This window comes from Pestalotiopsis fici, assembly GCF_000516985.1.
Source record: "Pestalotiopsis fici W106-1 unplaced genomic scaffold PFICI_Scf_17, whole genome shotgun sequence".
Classification (NCBI taxonomy): domain Eukaryota; kingdom Fungi; phylum Ascomycota; class Sordariomycetes; order Amphisphaeriales; family Sporocadaceae; genus Pestalotiopsis; species Pestalotiopsis fici.
The window spans coordinates 244713-261558 of record NW_006917107.1 but is presented as its reverse complement, the minus strand read 5'-3'; the positions used below and the strand labels follow the sequence as shown (position 1 = coordinate 261558).

Sequence of the window (16846 nt, the reverse complement as noted above, 5' to 3'; positions counted from 1 at the left end):
GAGCCCCCACGACTCTTTGTGGGGTAATCCTATAGCCATTTTTTGTTTTCCGAGTTACCACGCATCTACTAGTTTCCTCCAGTACAAAATTGACTAATATACTCTGCTCTATAACTGGTGTTCCTCAACCGGATGCCATGAGATCGTCCAAGTATGCCCCTTGACCCTCGTGTTTACTACCACCGTGGTAGGACTCTTCATAATATGCCCCTCATTTCTCTGAGAACCTTGATTGTCGTACATGGAAATCCTTATCATACATACATCTATAACCTCCCAAGGGAAAGTGACTTCATGTCATCATGCCGTCGCATGGATGGCGGGGTATATTAGTCGTTCATCAAGCGCGGACGTGCATTCTCCTGGTCTAGGGCGAAGAAAAGTTGTGGTTGCAAATGGCAAGCAAGCTTGCCCGCGTATCGCAGCCAGAACGCACGCCATTGAGATCAATGGTCGAAAAATAAGGCGAAAATTTATAGTACAGGCCTGTGCCGCTGGAGGCAAATCATACAGTTGACGAAGTGCTGATGCCAAAGGATAGACGCATACATACATAGCCGATCAAGCAGAACGTAATACGTTGACGCCAGGATTAATGAAGGCCAGAGTAGCCAACTCAGAGAATCGACGGACAATGTTGGTCGTGCCTCCAGTCACCTTTGATTCGTCCTGAACAAACTTGCGAGCAACCGCCAGCTTGCTCTTGGGGTCGTTTTCGTCTAAATGTTGAGGAAGTGTGCTCTCAAAATCTGGGGGAAACTCAGGCGACAGAGCACGCATTATGGCGACTGAATAGAGTACGTCTCGGTTCTCTCTTCCATCGAGCAGAGTGCGAATTCTGTTCAATATCTGATCACGCTGAGATGAGATGATTGGATTCGGGGGATTTCCGAGCGGTTCCACCCGGCAGAACTCCCCCAGATGGTACCAGAAGTCAAGTTCCCTCACCCGGCGGAGGTCGCCTGAAGGCGGAGGACGAACCAGCGGGTTATCCATCAGAATGGTGCCAGAGAGCAGAGCTTCAATGACGTAGACACGGTTTCGAGCCTCGGCAGAATCGTGATCAGGGGGGATGACACTCGGCGGGTTGATTCTTGGAGGTGTTGCAAACGGCAGACAGGCAAGATCCCAAACCGTTCGAAACTCGGCATTGGCGGATTCTGTCATGGCATTTTGCTTTTGCTGGTCTGCTCTCCCAACCAGGCTGAGTAATGCTGCGATCCTCTTGACCACAGAGTCATGCACCGTGACCAATTGCGTACCGGTTGATTCCTGGGTGTACCACCTTGTCTCGAAAAACTTTTCAAGACCGGGGGCGTAGATCTCATCATAAAGGCCGCGTATTTCGTCCATCTGAGCCTGGTCAGGTAACGACTTGGCCTCGGGCGGCAGGGGCCGGCCCAAGCTCACGAGTTCATCGACGCGCATGTTCTTGGCTGAGTTGTCAGAGTAAGCCGGAGTCCAGTGGTGGAAGGGGGAGACAGACTGCTGAGCAGACTGTGAAGTAAAGACGGGACCGCCACCTCTCAGGGTAAGAGTACTATTCGGCGGTCTTTGGGGGAGAGGACTAGCGATAGGCGTGACTGACTTGACTGGTGGAAGATGCGACGTCGACGTACTCGGAGGTGCACCCACACTGTCCAACGCGGGATCTATGGCGGGGCCGTACTCAAAGTGCTCGCCCTTGATTGTTTGTGGCGGTGCTGACTGGCTGGGCTCATATGCATGACCCGGCGTGTTGCTGGACGATGAGGCGCCAGAATTGTAGGAACTTGGCAGAACGGACGGGAGAGAGCTATAAGTGCCGGAGCTGTTTGGTCCAGGTACAACTGAGGAAGACGATGAGGTTGGTGGTAGCAGAGACGATGGCCCGTTGGACGGGACAGAAGCCGACGGGGTGGGGTGGCTGGTGGTGGTGTTGGTAATGTTGTTGGTGTTGGACGCTGGCTGTATGGTTGTGTGTTGCTGTTGCTGTTGTTGCTGCTTGAATATGGGATCGTAGCCTAAACATTCCCGCTTTGACTTTTGACAGTTCTTACACACGGGATGCTGCTCGTCGCACTGGTGGTTTTGCGTGGATTGGTTAGCTTCTATGGTATGTGTAGTAGTCAATTTGATCGATGCAAGCCTGGCAAGAGCGGCAAATTCCAGCGGGACGAATGCTGCTAGAACTTTGGTTATGCGGATTGGATTGAGGCAGGTTACAAGTAGTTCCTGGACTCTGTAAATGTGTTTTGAAACTTCAAAATAGTCCCATACCCAGCTCAATGCTCGATTTTTCGCGCTGAAGCAAGTGATTTTGTGAGAATAATATAATCACACGATCGCGACACTACCGCGATATTGGTGGACCTCTTCTCTGTCTTTTTTTTTTTTAATATCTCCCCGAACAGTTATTTCCACAGCCTTTCTTTGAGTGGTGGTTGTTGCGAGCTCGAACTTGAAGTAGAGGGCCCCTAGCTTTTGTGGCTTCAAGCTCCTCTCGCCTGCTGGTCAAGCCTGGAGGGGCTTACAGCGAGCAGGAAAAGAGGGAAAGGTGAAGAAAAAAAAAGTGGATAGGGGCTAGACAGCAGGAATATTTGGTGGTGCAGTTATCGCGGCCAAGAAACTCAGGCCCGTGGTGCACAAAATGTAGTGCACGCTAATAACCAATAATCATAGTAGAGACAGTGAATCAATGACTGGCAACTTGCAAGGTCCTGGTTCATCTGCTCCACGTTCCGCCCGCCGCTCCACGAACCACGGTTCACTGGCTCGCTCCATGGTACAAGCCTTTAGTCAGGCGATCTTCAAGCGAAGCGAGAAGCAACGGGCGGACGGACGGACGGGGTGGGCACAAGGTCGGAACCCACTTCCAAAACTCTAACGGAACGGGGCACTTTTAATGGTTCCCTTTCTTTTTTAAGGTGTTTCTTTTCGCGACTCTCAAATCTATACCTCTTGGGAAGCAGATAGATGTGTCGTCGGTGGAAAACGGCAGGGGAGTGCAACTTTGCGAACTCGAAGAATATGGAGACAGAGAATACACAAGAAGAAGAAAAACTCCAGCGTCATGAGGACCTATGCGCAACCCGGAAGAAATGACGACATACCTTGATTCGCCGCTTGCGACACGTCAGACATCCTGTCTTTGTTCGGCGCTTGATCTCCTGCTCAGGCAACTTGTCAGCTAACAGATCGCCGCGTGAGGAATCCGAAATGAGTTCTAAACAGAACGGTCAACCATCGGAGGCGATACCCACTTTCTTGTTGCGAGGGTTCCCCAAGAATCTGGGGTCGGTCGGCGGCAAGGCGTATCGCGATGCCATGGCATCAGGAGGCATGCTGTACGGATTCCCTGGCAGCGGTACTGGATGCGCGTAGTACGGCGGCATAGTCGCTTGTACTTGCATCATTTGCTGGGCCATTGGCACTTGCTGTGCCTGCTGCTGTTGCACCGGATCGAACGTTCTCATGCTCGGCAGAGACATGGGCTGATGACCGCCAGACGGTCCACGGTATGGATCACCGGGTGGGCCAGTTGGACTCCCGTAGCCATATATGCCTTGTGAACCATAAGTCGGGCTTGGAAATCCTACTGGCGGCCGCTGGTGGCCTGGATGCTGCGGTGGATTCGACATAATGACGGGTGGACTTGGTGATGGCGGCGCCGACGAGGTATGCAGCTGATCTATATCGTCGGCAATGATTTCGTAATCCAAGACCGTGTTTGTGTCACGCGCAGACGGAGTTTTTGCTGTCGAGCGTACAAGGTCGAAAGGCACAGCAATAGAAGATATCGTAGTAGTGACGCCGGCCGTGGTGCTCGGTTTAGTGGCAGTCGAGACCGAACCAGACACATGAACAAGCGCCGGCAATAGGTATGCCTTCGGCGCAAAATGGGTCGCGTCGCCGGGGAGTTTATCAACGTCTCTTCTCTCTGCTTCTATCCCCTCGACAGCCCCAGTCGCTCCATATGCGGAGGCTTGCTGTATTTTCGTGGACGGTCCTATGCCCTCAGGTTGTGGCTTTTCCCTTTGGCGATGGCTGTCTTGGGAAGACTTTACATGTGCTTGGACAGAGTCGTTTGTCGTTGAACAATATTGCGTATGTGTCTCGAGCTCGGCCGGGGCTTGTGACGGTTGCGACGGGCTTCTATCCAGTACGGAAGGATCAGGCAAATTACTACTCACAAGAGCAGGTAGAGAGCCATGACTTCTGCTATTTGTCTCTTCGTTGGCAACGGCTGGAATTAACATGACAGGGCCGCCGGGTGGCAGAGGTAGAGCCTGAGCTTGTGCCTGCGCCGACGGCTGTACCTGTTGCGCTTGTGGCTGTAGCGGCGGCTCCTGTGCCTCTGCCATTATTATTATTATTTTTCCTGGCCCTTTGATTTGATTTTAATTTGAGGATTTTATGGAACCCAGATCAGGAGCAGGGGGACTCAATCGAAGGCGCCGGCGCGCAGTCGAAAGACGAGGGCCGACCGGGGCAGGTACTGGATGAATGCAACTCTCCTGGTCTGGCTGGCACACTCTGGAGAACAAGGTACAGAAGCGAGAAGCAGCCAGGCACACATACACACGCGCGCAAACACACGTATGTACATACACTCACAGACATCTGTACACACCAACAAATCCGTACCATACAAATGTACCAAGCTTCACAAAACCGGCAGACTAATGCTCTGTACTGTACGGTACTGTACGAAGCAGTGCTGTTGAGAGTCTGAACGGGTTTGTGGTGCCAAGCAACGCTGCCTTTCCTCCGATGGTATGGTGCGTTGAATTCTTGCGCAAAAAATGCTTCCTTCAAGGAATTGGCGGCGGGCACTTTTTTTTTTTTTTTTTCCCCTTCCTTTGTCCCTCCTCTTTCTCTCTTACGCCTCGGTCGTCCCTCGCAAGCCAACGCGACCCTGGGCCGAGTTTCTTGGGGCTAGCCAGCTGCTTGAACAAGGGCATGTAAGGGTAGCAGCGTGGTATGTTCGTAGTAAAAAGCGATCAGGTACGTACTTCCATACCTAGTCCCTCTACACTACTAAGATAGTATGTATGTACAAACCCATGACCTGGTCGCCTCTTAGACACATCTATGTACGTACATACATCAAATCAGTCTCTTGGTGCTTTACCTACATAGTATTACACCAAAACTCAGGTATAAGTATACAGAAAGTGCCAGGTCCTAATAAGCGAGTCTCTAATATAATACTGTAAGTCTAGCAGGCAAAATATATTAATGGGCTGCGAAGTGCCAGTTGTTTACAACAAGCAACCACTGGAGCCAGTATACATCGTAAAATAAGAACGTCACACATACCGAGAAGCAGTGACAAAACTTCATCATTAATTGGGATGGTGAATTGGGGGGAGCGTTGGAGCTAAGAAAGCTTCGGCCCAATTGTTGCGGATCCCGGGACTGAGGGAGTCAGTCACTTGCTCCGTTTAGACCACAAAATCGACTGTTGCTCCTTTCGTATTAGAGTACTTATACCGTGTCCTGCACCTCGTTCAATTCGGTAGGAATTCGGAGAGAGGGGACTGGGTGGACAAGGCATGCCAAGACTGTGGATTGGCCTGGGTAGGTAGGTACCTAGGCAGGCAAGCAGGTACTGTGTAAAAGGCGTTTAGACGTTGTATCTTTCGTGCCGCAGCCGTTGAGTGCGTGGTTTTGGCAACCGCTTATACCTAGGTAGCTCGTAGGTACGGACTACTCAAGTTTTAAGCTTGGGTATAGATGCACATGCAGTAGGGCAACCTACTCTTATTTCCTACATGCTACGCGTTCTGTTTCCCTCCATGACTCCAAGGTCGTGATATGTTCGTCTACCTAGGCGCCGCGTATTGTAAAGAGTCACTTTGGTCCATGTAGGCGTGCCACTGAGAGAACAGTGTAAATGCTGAAGGATGAGATGGCTAGAGGCGTGCTAGGCCAAGCGAGCGCAGACAGTGTGACTCCATTGTGCGAGGTTCAAAGGTGCACTGCGAACTGCAGCTCTGGCATGGACCCCAGAACAAGGACAGGAAAAAGCAAAACAATAAGTGGGAAGTAGTTTGTCAGTGTTCATCTGAACTTGCGACGCTTCTGGTTAATTGAGATGGGATGGTGGTCTCGAACGATCGCACGTCGGAGCCGAATGAATTATTCATTATGCTCTTTTGCTGCGAGTTGTATTCACTGGCCCTGAACTTGAATCGACATACTTACAGTGGTACGTAGTGAAATTGCGGATTCTGGGGTGATGGGGAAGCTCGGAATGATTTTAACGATCGAGGCAGCTGCAAGGATTCAATGCATTTCCAAGCTTGCATCGTTCTGTTTTTTAATCTGCCGCGGCAACAAGTTCTCGCCTGCTCAAAGCAGGAGGTGTTCGTCACGGTCCAATATCGGGACCTGTGACGACTGCGGAAGGACACGAAAAGTAAAATGGAGGGGGCGTTACTTGGTGACAAGGCCTTGCCTGTCAACTAAACTTGAGAGTAATACTAGTGGATTTTCCTAGGTGAGTATACTCATCGATCGGAACAAAGAAACGCGTTTCATCTCGCAAGCTTAGCTAGCCTTGGTCAGAATTTGATTCCTGGTAAGAAACACCCGGCTGCAGAATATGGACGTACTACTATGTACGCACATAACGTCCCTACCTAATAATACATATGATGTTCCCGTCGTCTGTCTTGCCTAGCCCTAGGATCTGACCTTGCAAGTCCCCGCCCAAGCAATCTTTGTGCATTGCTCCGGGTCCCGTACAATGAAAAGCCCAAGGAGGCAGAGTTTTTAATTATTAGGTATTATTATTTTCCTCAAGTTTCTCTGCTTTGGTATTAAAGCATATCTATTGCTATTCAATATACTACGGTGTAAGATCTAATCTTAATAAGTTACGTCGGTGGCTAGATTATTTAATGCAACTCAAGAGCGGTATTTTCTTTTCTCTTGAAATTTTTCTTCTTCTTTGGGGCTGGTTCTTGCGCTGGCCAACGGGCGGTTATACTCGCGACCAGGATGACGCCTGCTGCATATAAGCGCATAAGTGGAAGCGGCCACGCAAAGCCAGGCAAGCCAGGGAGGCTGAAATTGTTGCAGAGCCTCTGCAGCGTCTCTGCGTCGCGGGCGCCTACTATTGACGCGCGTGGTATGACACCTCGTCTGATAACGTTGTGTTGCGTTCCGGATCTTGGAGGCTATCAAGGGGGCTGTTTACAGACACATGCACTCGAGAAAGGTCTGGAGAAATGGGCACACGAATGTGATCAGCGGCAATCGACCAACCCTGGGCTAGGTACCTACCAAAGTATGTTCGTAGTGTACACTACTCCCCGCAGCTTGCCGTGATGTCGCCTGTCTGGCGGATAGCTCGCCTAACGGGGAAGTCTTCTAGAGCCTCGCTTGGGGACGATAGCCGAGACGGGACCAACACAGGGGTGCAGGCATCCATACGCAGCAGGCCCCATGGTCCTAGAGCCCGCTGACCCTCTCCTCGGGGAATGGAACAATTTCAGTTAGCAGGTCATGGGCGGCGCAGATCAGGGGATTGTCCGCGCAATGTATTTCATGCTTTGGGAAAATCAACCCACTGCGGCCACCGGCTTGGGCGCTGGACCGGTCAGTCGTCGAGTGCCCACACGGCCTTGACGACATGTACTTTGTAAACGAATGGATCATCCTGGATATACGTGCATACGCCTATATGAGCTCCCATGAATTGGTAACTCGGCCAAAATACCCAGAGGCAAGTAGACTCGGAGATAGACCAGCAGACGACGTAATGTTATAATAAGGTAGATACCTATGTCGTACTCTATTGAGCCTAGGGCACGACACATGGTAAAGGCGCCACCCCTCCATGAACCACGAAAAAAAAGCTCCAGCTCGAGTTCATTGTACACTTTTCATACATTCGGGATGCAGGCCCCAGCAATAACGCATCGGACGGAATTATGCCACGGCCGCCTAAAAAAACTCGAAGCAATTGATCTCCACGCGGCTTGACGAGCATCGTTCTCTGGGCTTGGGCAGGGACAGCGGCCCACTTACTTTGAGAGCCGCGCTGCAAAGATGGGCCATGTTATATTCTCCGCAATTGGTGATATTTCCTCGCGCGACCATTCCTCCCTACCTAACAACTTGGGCAGTCCATGATGGAAGCAGGGGAAGCTGATGGCCCTACCCATCTAGGTACTTGCTCGTTGCAGTTGCTCGCTTCGCTACACTCCGCCCCGACGGGGCGCCTCTCTTGTCTCTCTCTGTCTCGCGCGCGATCTTGTTTTTTTTTTTTTTCCCTTCCCACATACCTATCCACTGTTGACCTAGATGCCAGCGTGGTCTTTGACAAGCCTAGTAAGGGCATGCCTCGCTTATTGCCTTCTGAGGAACTTTAGCGAATCTGTGTCTTAAAACTCCGATCGACGCAGGGAACCCAAGCTACAGAGTACTTTAGCAGTTTTTCGTGTGACATCTATATACCGCGTTCAGGACATATTCCTGGGAAGGCAAATTTACAGCTGCATATTTTACATGTGGCCTGAGTTAAGCCATATAAATTCGACCCACGTCACCAATGGAAATCATTATTACGCCAAGAGAGATGAACGACTGATTGCTGTTAGCTTTGCGAACATAGTAGCACGAGCCGTCAGCCACTCGTCCGGACGCGATTCGTAAGGATTGAAGCTTCTTTTCAAGGTCGCAGTGCATCTGTCCGAGAACTTATCCTCTGCACCGACCCGTCCTGTGTGCGTACCCCCTGCCCATATAGGTAAGTAGATCGGTGCCTTAGGGGTCCTTGGCTGAGCAAAAACCTCCTTGTGGTCTCGCTTCACGAACCCGTGTTGCCTGAGTAGCATCATAGGAGTTGGCTGTGTCTCTTGATGGTTGCTTGACCTGCCTCGGGCCTCACAGATATACATTCGTCATTTCTTGATGGGAACCTTAACAGTTTATCCGCCAACTGCATTATGACATATTGTTTTTCACCGCACCAGTTTGTGCCGGCTTTGCGGTTCAATTTGGACCGCAATCTGGACCTGCATATCGCTTCACACAAGTCCCGCGTACGATTAGATTTGATCGTCGTCGTTCCATGCCAGTTTGTTGTCAGCTTTGCCAATGAGTGTGCGACCTCGTCGACTAGCATGTAATTTTCCCGTTGCAGCTGAGCACTGTCGAGCAATGAAACGTTTGGCCAGGCACTGGTATGGGTGGCATTATCATCTCACGATTGTAAGTCGTTTGCCTCAAAACAAGGCTTCCAATGCCTTGTACACATCCAATACGATCTCGCTCTTCTCTCCGTGTTTTCGGTATAGCAACCAAATTTTTGGAGACCACTCTCCACATGGATGATTGCCTGCGCTGCGCTACCATTATTCTTGATACAGTCACCAGCTAGCATTGTATTTTTTGTGCTCGTATGGCACAAGATTATCCGCATCAAACCATGTGCTGATGCCAAAGCTGCTTTCTGGCTATAAGGGTTGCTTATGAGGACGATCCCGTGAGGACTTTAATCCAGTGCATCGGCGCCCTCTTATCATGACCAATCGCCAAATTAATATACTTTGACTTTCCACGGATACCGGCTGATGTGCTTTTTGGCTCTCTATGTTATTAGCCTCTGCGTTGCTCGGGTTATCTAATATGTTTTACAAATATGGACAAGGGACCAAGATGCGGCTCTAATTAATTAACAAGAAATCTTTGCCTGCAACAAGTGAGCTCACGACGAAAATTTATTGTTGGAGATCTGGGCTACAGATTTTGCAGTGTCATGATAACACGGGCTTGCGTTTGTATGCCCACCGAGCCTGACGGGGCAGCGGCCCGGCCTGCCATTCATTCAGACGCCACAGTACCTGTTCAGCCAACCTCCTACTCGGTGATGCGTGGAGTTTCTCCGGCCGGCGCAATGATACAGGCATAGGCCTCTAAATGATTCACGCGTTCTAATAATGACCTTTCATTGCAATGGAAATTCTCCGGTGGCTACATTATCTTGGCGCATCGTAATGAATGCGTGGTTATGTTGACTGCGCTCAAGGCTACACTATTTCAAAATTATTGATTGATTAGATACCCTGCTGGCTTGGAGGCCTGCTCGAAGAGCTACGAGTGGCTAAGAGTCCATTATACCTACAACCATTAAAGCCTGAATAAATTGGTGTATTCCCTTCTGACGTAATGTGTGCGCAATCCTAGTTTCATATCTACAAACGCTGCTGATCCGTACGATATTGCTGCTCTTTCGAGCAACCCTAGAAGTAATTTGCAACGCATGATCTGATGTTATACCTCCAGAGATGAATAGGACAAGTTCCGGTCTCTCCCAAAGCATCTTTCAATCCATTAGCTACCACAGACCTTGGCAATGAGATGCAATGACAATACAAATGAAATCCCGATCATATATGATCAGCAGAGAGAACAACACTTTCGATGAATCCAGAGATAGGGCTGGACCGAGCCTAGACGGACATGATGACTGAATAACTCGATTTATGATGAATTGCGTATGCAATGCTGAGTATACTATTCAAAATGGCGACACAATTTCCGAGTTTGTGGATAGATTTAGAAATGCTTGTTTGTTCAGTGAGGCTGAACGATATACAAGTAACAAGCTGTAATTTAACCTTTTAGATGCGGAAAGGGTACTGTAAGCGGCGCAGAGAGCAGCAAAAAATACATTGTTATTAGAATGCCTTTGAAATCCAGGCAAATTCAGAATGACTGAGTGAGCTTCCTGAGAACAAAGAACTGCTCATTATACAAGTAGTTCAGCCCTAGCCACCCTCTTTTACAGCTCTTGGTGCCGCAACATAACTCTTGTTCAGCCCCACACACACGGATGATTTGCGTCTTGACAATAACATTGTGTAGAATAAAGGATTGTAAAAAAAGACAAGAAACAGTTTTGCAGACTCAATATTCTCCTTTCGTTATAATTAAAACGGAGTCAAAAGTCCGTCACGACACCTCAGTCCACTGTCCTCTGTGAACTATTACAGTCTGACCTCTTATTGTCCTTTCTTTGGGAAGGTCGAAAGTTACTGCTTTTTCAAGTTCATGGAGATTGAAAATGAGCCATCAGTCTGAGCCAAAGCCACCGAGGCTTAGCACTGGTGTTGAGTTGGAGTTTGCTGTCATCTACGTGTTTCATACAAGAGATGCATCTAGCAGCGAGGCTGAGGAGAAGATTATAGATGACGATCTGCCCCAGCCTCTGGAGATTGAATTCCCAAAAGGCGTACACAGACCAAATTTACACGACATAGGCCAGGAAGCTGTTCAAGAGGCGATAATCAAGACACTGCGGGATGCTGGATTTCCTACAGAAGAAGCTGAAGTGAGTGGACAAAAAACGCAAGAAGCGCGCCAACTCGATCCATTTCGACACTGCCAAGTCGCGAGCGATACTACTATCAAAGTAATTGGCCTTGAGGGCTTTAAGGCGAGACTACCACTCAGATATGCCGCAATCGAGATTGGGCTTCCTGTCGAGTGGGAATCGCCACTCAGTTTCGAGGTTGTGCGATATATGATTAATTTGCTTGCCTCCAAATTCCGGATCCAGATCAACCCAACCATGGGCCTCCATATTCGTAAGTATCCCTGATCTCCCCCCATTCTTTATGTTTTGGTCATATTAGTATAGGGCTAACTATTACTATGGACAGATGTTGGAAACGGCGCTGCTTATATGCCATTTCAATGGGTCAAGAGGATAAGTATGATGTCTTGGGCAGCCGAGCGGCTTTTGGCAACTCTGCACCCACCGACTCGAAGCTTTTGTACTCACTGCATGAGTATCCGTGGATATAGCCCTCTCGCTCATGGGGTGCAACTTGAAGACCACCTTGAACACAATTTCGAAGAGAGACTTTTATGTGAGAGGTACATCGCAAGAGCCGTTCGGTTTGGGGAGGAGTCAACCTTGTGGCGGGAGGCCCATATTGACAAGAGTACAGTCGAAGCATTCACTAGGACAAGACGTTCAGGTTGTTTTGAGTCCTTTATTGAAAACAGCACTTTAACGACGAGTGTTGCCATCGGCGCAACCCCAAGTCAATCAGAAATGATTCTGCCACGAGTTCCCGATCACATGCTGAGCAAGCCAAAACGTCTCAACACGTTTCCGCGGCTCAAACTACCAAGGTATACCGAAGAGGACGCGGAGGCGATGAACCGGATTAACGGAGACGTATTATCAGTCGCTGACCTGGCCAAGGACCGTGGTATCTGGTACGGCATAGAACAAATAGCGCGGACGGAGTCGTCCTGTCAGATTGAGGGAATGCTCCATACCAACGACAGAGCCAATTATAGCTTTCTGCAATGTTCCTGCCTCAACATGGGCCATACTGGATGGAGCAAGAAGAAGACAATTGAATGGCGACAAGGTGCGGGTACAATGGATGCAAGGTGGGTAGCCACTTGGCTGAGAATTGTTACAGGCGTCTCGCGATTCGCTATGCACTCTCCCACTGATGAGTTTCTGAGGATTATTCGTCGCTGCGATTATGCCGAGGAGGGAGGCTCCTATGATGTTCTCGATCTGCTCGAGGACATTGGTCTAGTTGCCGAGGCAGCCATTGCTGGCGAAAGAATCAAGAACTATAGAAGGGAATGGTGTCAGGAATATGAGGACAATAGCTGAATTGTAAATCAAATCATCTAGCGCAGTTCGTAGACACGAAAAGACACACAACGGGGGATAAATTGGAAAAGTGCCTTTGGGAGTTCATCACATGCTCATACTTGAGAGTGACATGTTATTCCTTCAAGTGATGATACGCATACCTATGCTTGGGATTTGGTGTAAATTATTTTCAGGCCGACACAATCAACCTACTTTTCGTCAGAAATTATCGAGAACGCCCAATTCCCTAATTCCGCTCTCCAAAATGATGAATGATCTCAAATCAAATTGAAGAGCCGCCTACAAGATAATAATATATCAATTGATAAGAATCAGTATAGTTGTCTCAAACGAAACATGCGGCTAGTTTTAGTTAGTCCTATGCTTGTCTTTAGAAAATGACTTTGAGAATAAAAGGTCAGCAGGGACTGGCATCCGCGAGAACGAATATTTGCAAATTGACCATTTTCAATGAATAAACCGACATTCGAAGATGACAGGGGGTGGTAGACAGGCAATTTAATTAATAATGATAGTTTCATAAACGTGGTTCACTAAGATCGGCCACTCACCGTATGTTAGACCACATTGGTAAACTATGAAGATGGGAAAAGCCCAAATCAACCTTGATCTAGTAAAGCACAAAAGCTTCGTGTCAATGCCTAATAGGCAAGTAGGTTGCTCAAAGTGTCTGCCTGATCTATTTCCATGGATCTTCAACGGCCAAGCCGACGGAAGATGAGCTATGCAATAAGCTGCATCCGGGCACCTTGGCGGCGAGAGTAGTCATTCCAAGTCAGAGCCATGCCAGAGCCGTTGCGGGCTACTCAAGAAATTGGTGGCATTGCTTGACTGAGTCTCTTTCCTGTTGTTCAGGTTTTTGCTTATTCCCAGTGGAAGCAACAATGCCCATATCGAGCACATGCAAGCTTTCAGCACGAGATTTCATTTCCTTTCATTTATTTGGTCTCAAGACAGGAACGATTTTGCCTACCAGATTGCCAGCTGAAATACCAAGACGAATCCTTCCAACTAACTCAACTGGCGCCAAAATGCTGGACCAAACGCTACACGTAAAATGACTAGGTTAGTGTGATTCAGTTTCAAAGACGGAACCATGCTAATATGCTTAAATTTAGTGTTGATCTTGTTAGCAATGAAAGAAGGTGACCAGGGATGAGAGAAATGCAAAACATCTCCATGCCCATGTAGAGGAGTACTTGGGCCCAAACTTTTCGCAAGCACACATTTCTTCCTTTTCCTTCACGAGTTTCCCCTTAGAGTACAACAGGCAGTCATACACGGCCGGCGCGCAGATCTGTGGGAAGAGAGCATTGCAGACATCTTATACGAAGCAAGGCTCAACCTACATTGCTTATAAACACGATGGATTCGAATCAACCGCCTACCCAGCTGCAACTGCAGCAGAATCCACAGCAACAACAACAACAACAACAATCGCAATACAGTCAGCCGCAGCCATTTCCTCAACCATACCCGCAGCCTTATCCTCAGCAATACCTAGCTCCTCCTCCGGTCATGATTCCCTCCAGCAAAGGGTGGCATATCACAAAGATCGTCTTCTATTCGCTCTCCATTATCTTTTGCGTTATTGTGCTCGGCATCTCCATCGCTCTCGCCGTCGATCCTAGTATATATCAGAGCTACCAAATTATCTGGGTGGCACCACAAGCCGGCATTGCGCTTTGCTGGGATGTGGCCGAGCTCATCACGGTCTGCGTTCGACGGAGTCAATATGGTATTCACCCTGGAGCTCACGTAGCCCTTCACCTTCTATTATGGCTGGGTCTTGTCGTAGCTGCGGGACTCACAGGTTGGATTGTGGCCTATGCTTCGGAATGCGGCTATTACTGCCAGCGCTACTACGACTACTATTCCAGTCAATATCTGTCTATTATGCAGGCTGAATTGGCTTTTCTGGTCCTGCTGATGTAAGTTCAACCGTCCTTGCTTCACTCTGGTGAGATAGGAGATTGACGTTGTCTAGTCTTGTGCATTTCGTATTGTTTGTTCGCGCGTGTATGGAAACGCATCAGCGTAACAGGCTGGCCGCCCCTGTGACGATGATACCACAACAGATGTACTATGCACAGCAAATGCCGCAATATCCTATACAGCAGATGCCTCTCATGCAACAAGGATTTCCGCCACAACCTCAACAAGTCCATACGACTGATCACCAGAGAGAGACAGGTCCAGGTCCAATCCAACATAACCTCACAGGCTCAACCCCTCTTTCACAACCATTACCCACACAAGGGCATGGCTTATATCACCCTCCAGTACACCAGTGAGAGATATCTCCCACATGACAATGAAATGTGATGAGAATATCAGAGTTGGCCCATCAGTCTACATCCTCGAAACTTGACGCTATAGAATGCAGATAATCCTGACACATTAATTCAAGTGCGCAATATCACTTGACCCAGTGTTTATCAGTATCAATCTTCAATTTCAAGTTGGTATCTTTTTGGTTCTCGTCGAATTTCATGTTTCATATCTAGAAAGTATCGCCGGCGTGGCCGAGACTATAGCATTACAATCATGAAGCTGTATTGCCGAGCATGGGCTACTTGCGCGTTGCCGAATCTTGGAATCTTTGTATAATCGATAGCAAGCATTTCTTCTTAATCCATCCACCAAATTGTCGACCAGGCCCACCACTCTCGATGCTATGTTTCCCGATCTTCCCTTGCTAGCGTCTTTATTGAAGCTGATCCTCTCCTTTCATCATTCTAGCCATATCTCTGCTCCCTCTGGGGTCTTAGTAGTCCTATGCTGACCTAGACTATGTCTGGCCGCCACATGTCATGCCAGGAAATCGTCGCCTCACAAAGGCTACAAGATTCGCGCAAGACTCCAGGAGAGCTCTTGCAAGTTCGAAGGATAGCCTGCGGAAGGGTGCCGAAATCGAGTGATATAAGTGATACACTTTGTTCCAAACTGGAGTCGTACATCGAATCGGTAGCATGAGGAGTATGGAGAATGATGTTTGATCTTGGCACAAATGCTCGGTTTTGGATCTCGGAGCCGCATGTCAAAGGGCAGGGCTCGTAAGAGAAGGACTCTGCCAGGTAATTCTCAGGCCATGAGTTCGCCGACCTCAAACACCACTTATGATCTTCTGCGTCTTTGATTTCTGGCGCCTCTGACTTGTATGACCAAGAGATCTGGTAAGCTGAAATACGGGCTGCATCTGTTGTCATAAGGGCGCGCAATATGATATATAACCGTGCCGCAATGACGGGAAGCTTGCAGCACGGCGTGGGCTTGCGTCATCGAAGTCGGCGAGAATATCAGGAGAGTTGGCTCTGTGCCTAGAGCAACTGGTCATCCTGTTGCGTCTTTTCTTGGATTGATGAAGAGCGATAGATCCCCATCCTTGGCGTCTGCGGCATTGATGTGACGTGCAAAGTTCATGATTCTAACATTACTACCGGTATCTTCGTTTTCAATGGGACCTTGCTGATTCTTGGATACCACTCCTGTCGCGACGCTCCACCCGGCGAGCCCTGGAGTCTCACAGCGGTAGCCGTCATGGCGTCCTCATCTGCCGCAAAAGTACCTCTAAGACGTCTTGCTAGAGAAGTAAATCTTGAGTCCGAGATTCAGCCTGGGGGCTTCAATGGGTAAGTATTGAGGCGCAAAGGATGCTCGTGATGTGATGACGTGTTGTACAATGGCATAGACTGATGCCTGCACTTTTTACTGCGGCTTTCACTGTTTGTGATCAAGTGCCATAGCGGCACGAGATGTCATATTCTATGTCCGATATTCTTCTACTGAAGAGGAGACTTCTGGGCGATGAGGATCGAGAGACCAAATTAGGCTGAACATATGTGAATGTCATTACTACCAGATTCGCTGTAGTTTGATATAGAATGCAGTATCTGGCAACATAGGGTGAACAGTTTAAATATTGCTCGGCTGTGGGGTTTTTCCTCCTTTTTCTTTTGGGGAATTCGCTTTCAAGATTTGCTAAAAGTCGGCAGATTGGTTGCTATGAAGACATTGGAATGTGTGTCGACGAGGCCCACTCTCGGTTGGAGCTGCAACTGCTGCTCTATAAATCACACCCTATACTAAATAAACAAATCTGTATACAGATACCATATTATTTTAAGTAGTGGTACTATAAGTTTTTCTCAAATGGAAAGTTCTTTGCTCATATTGAAAAAAGAGTGTCCTGTCTTTATTTTGTGA

At 48.6% G+C, this 16846-nt stretch overlaps 3 protein-coding genes across 3 annotated transcripts; 2 read left to right on the top strand and 1 right to left on the bottom strand.

Annotated features, from left to right (window-relative positions):
• Positions 1 to 561: 561 nt before the first annotated feature.
• Positions 562 to 4343, bottom strand: PFICI_15376 (uncharacterized protein; the record flags this gene model as incomplete). Its single annotated transcript, XM_007843957.1, has 3 exons — positions 562 to 2061; positions 3093 to 3152; positions 3243 to 4343. The coding sequence occupies 3 exons, from the start codon at positions 4341 to 4343 to the stop codon at positions 562 to 564; spliced, it is 2661 nt and encodes an 886-aa protein (XP_007842148.1).
• A 6716-nt stretch (positions 4344 to 11059) lies between these two features.
• PFICI_15375 (uncharacterized protein) lies at positions 11060 to 12637 on the top strand (the record flags this gene model as incomplete). The annotated part of the gene is made up of 2 exons (XM_007843956.1): positions 11060 to 11582; positions 11658 to 12637. 2 exons carry the CDS (start codon positions 11060 to 11062, stop codon positions 12635 to 12637), a joined length of 1503 nt encoding a protein of 500 aa, XP_007842147.1.
• Positions 12638 to 14005: 1368 nt separating this feature from the next.
• PFICI_15374 (uncharacterized protein) lies at positions 14006 to 14575 on the top strand (the record flags this gene model as incomplete). The annotated part of the gene is made up of 1 exon (XM_007843955.1): positions 14006 to 14575. One exon carries the CDS (start codon positions 14006 to 14008, stop codon positions 14573 to 14575), a length of 570 nt encoding a protein of 189 aa, XP_007842146.1.
• Between the last annotated feature and the right edge of the window lie 2271 nt (positions 14576 to 16846).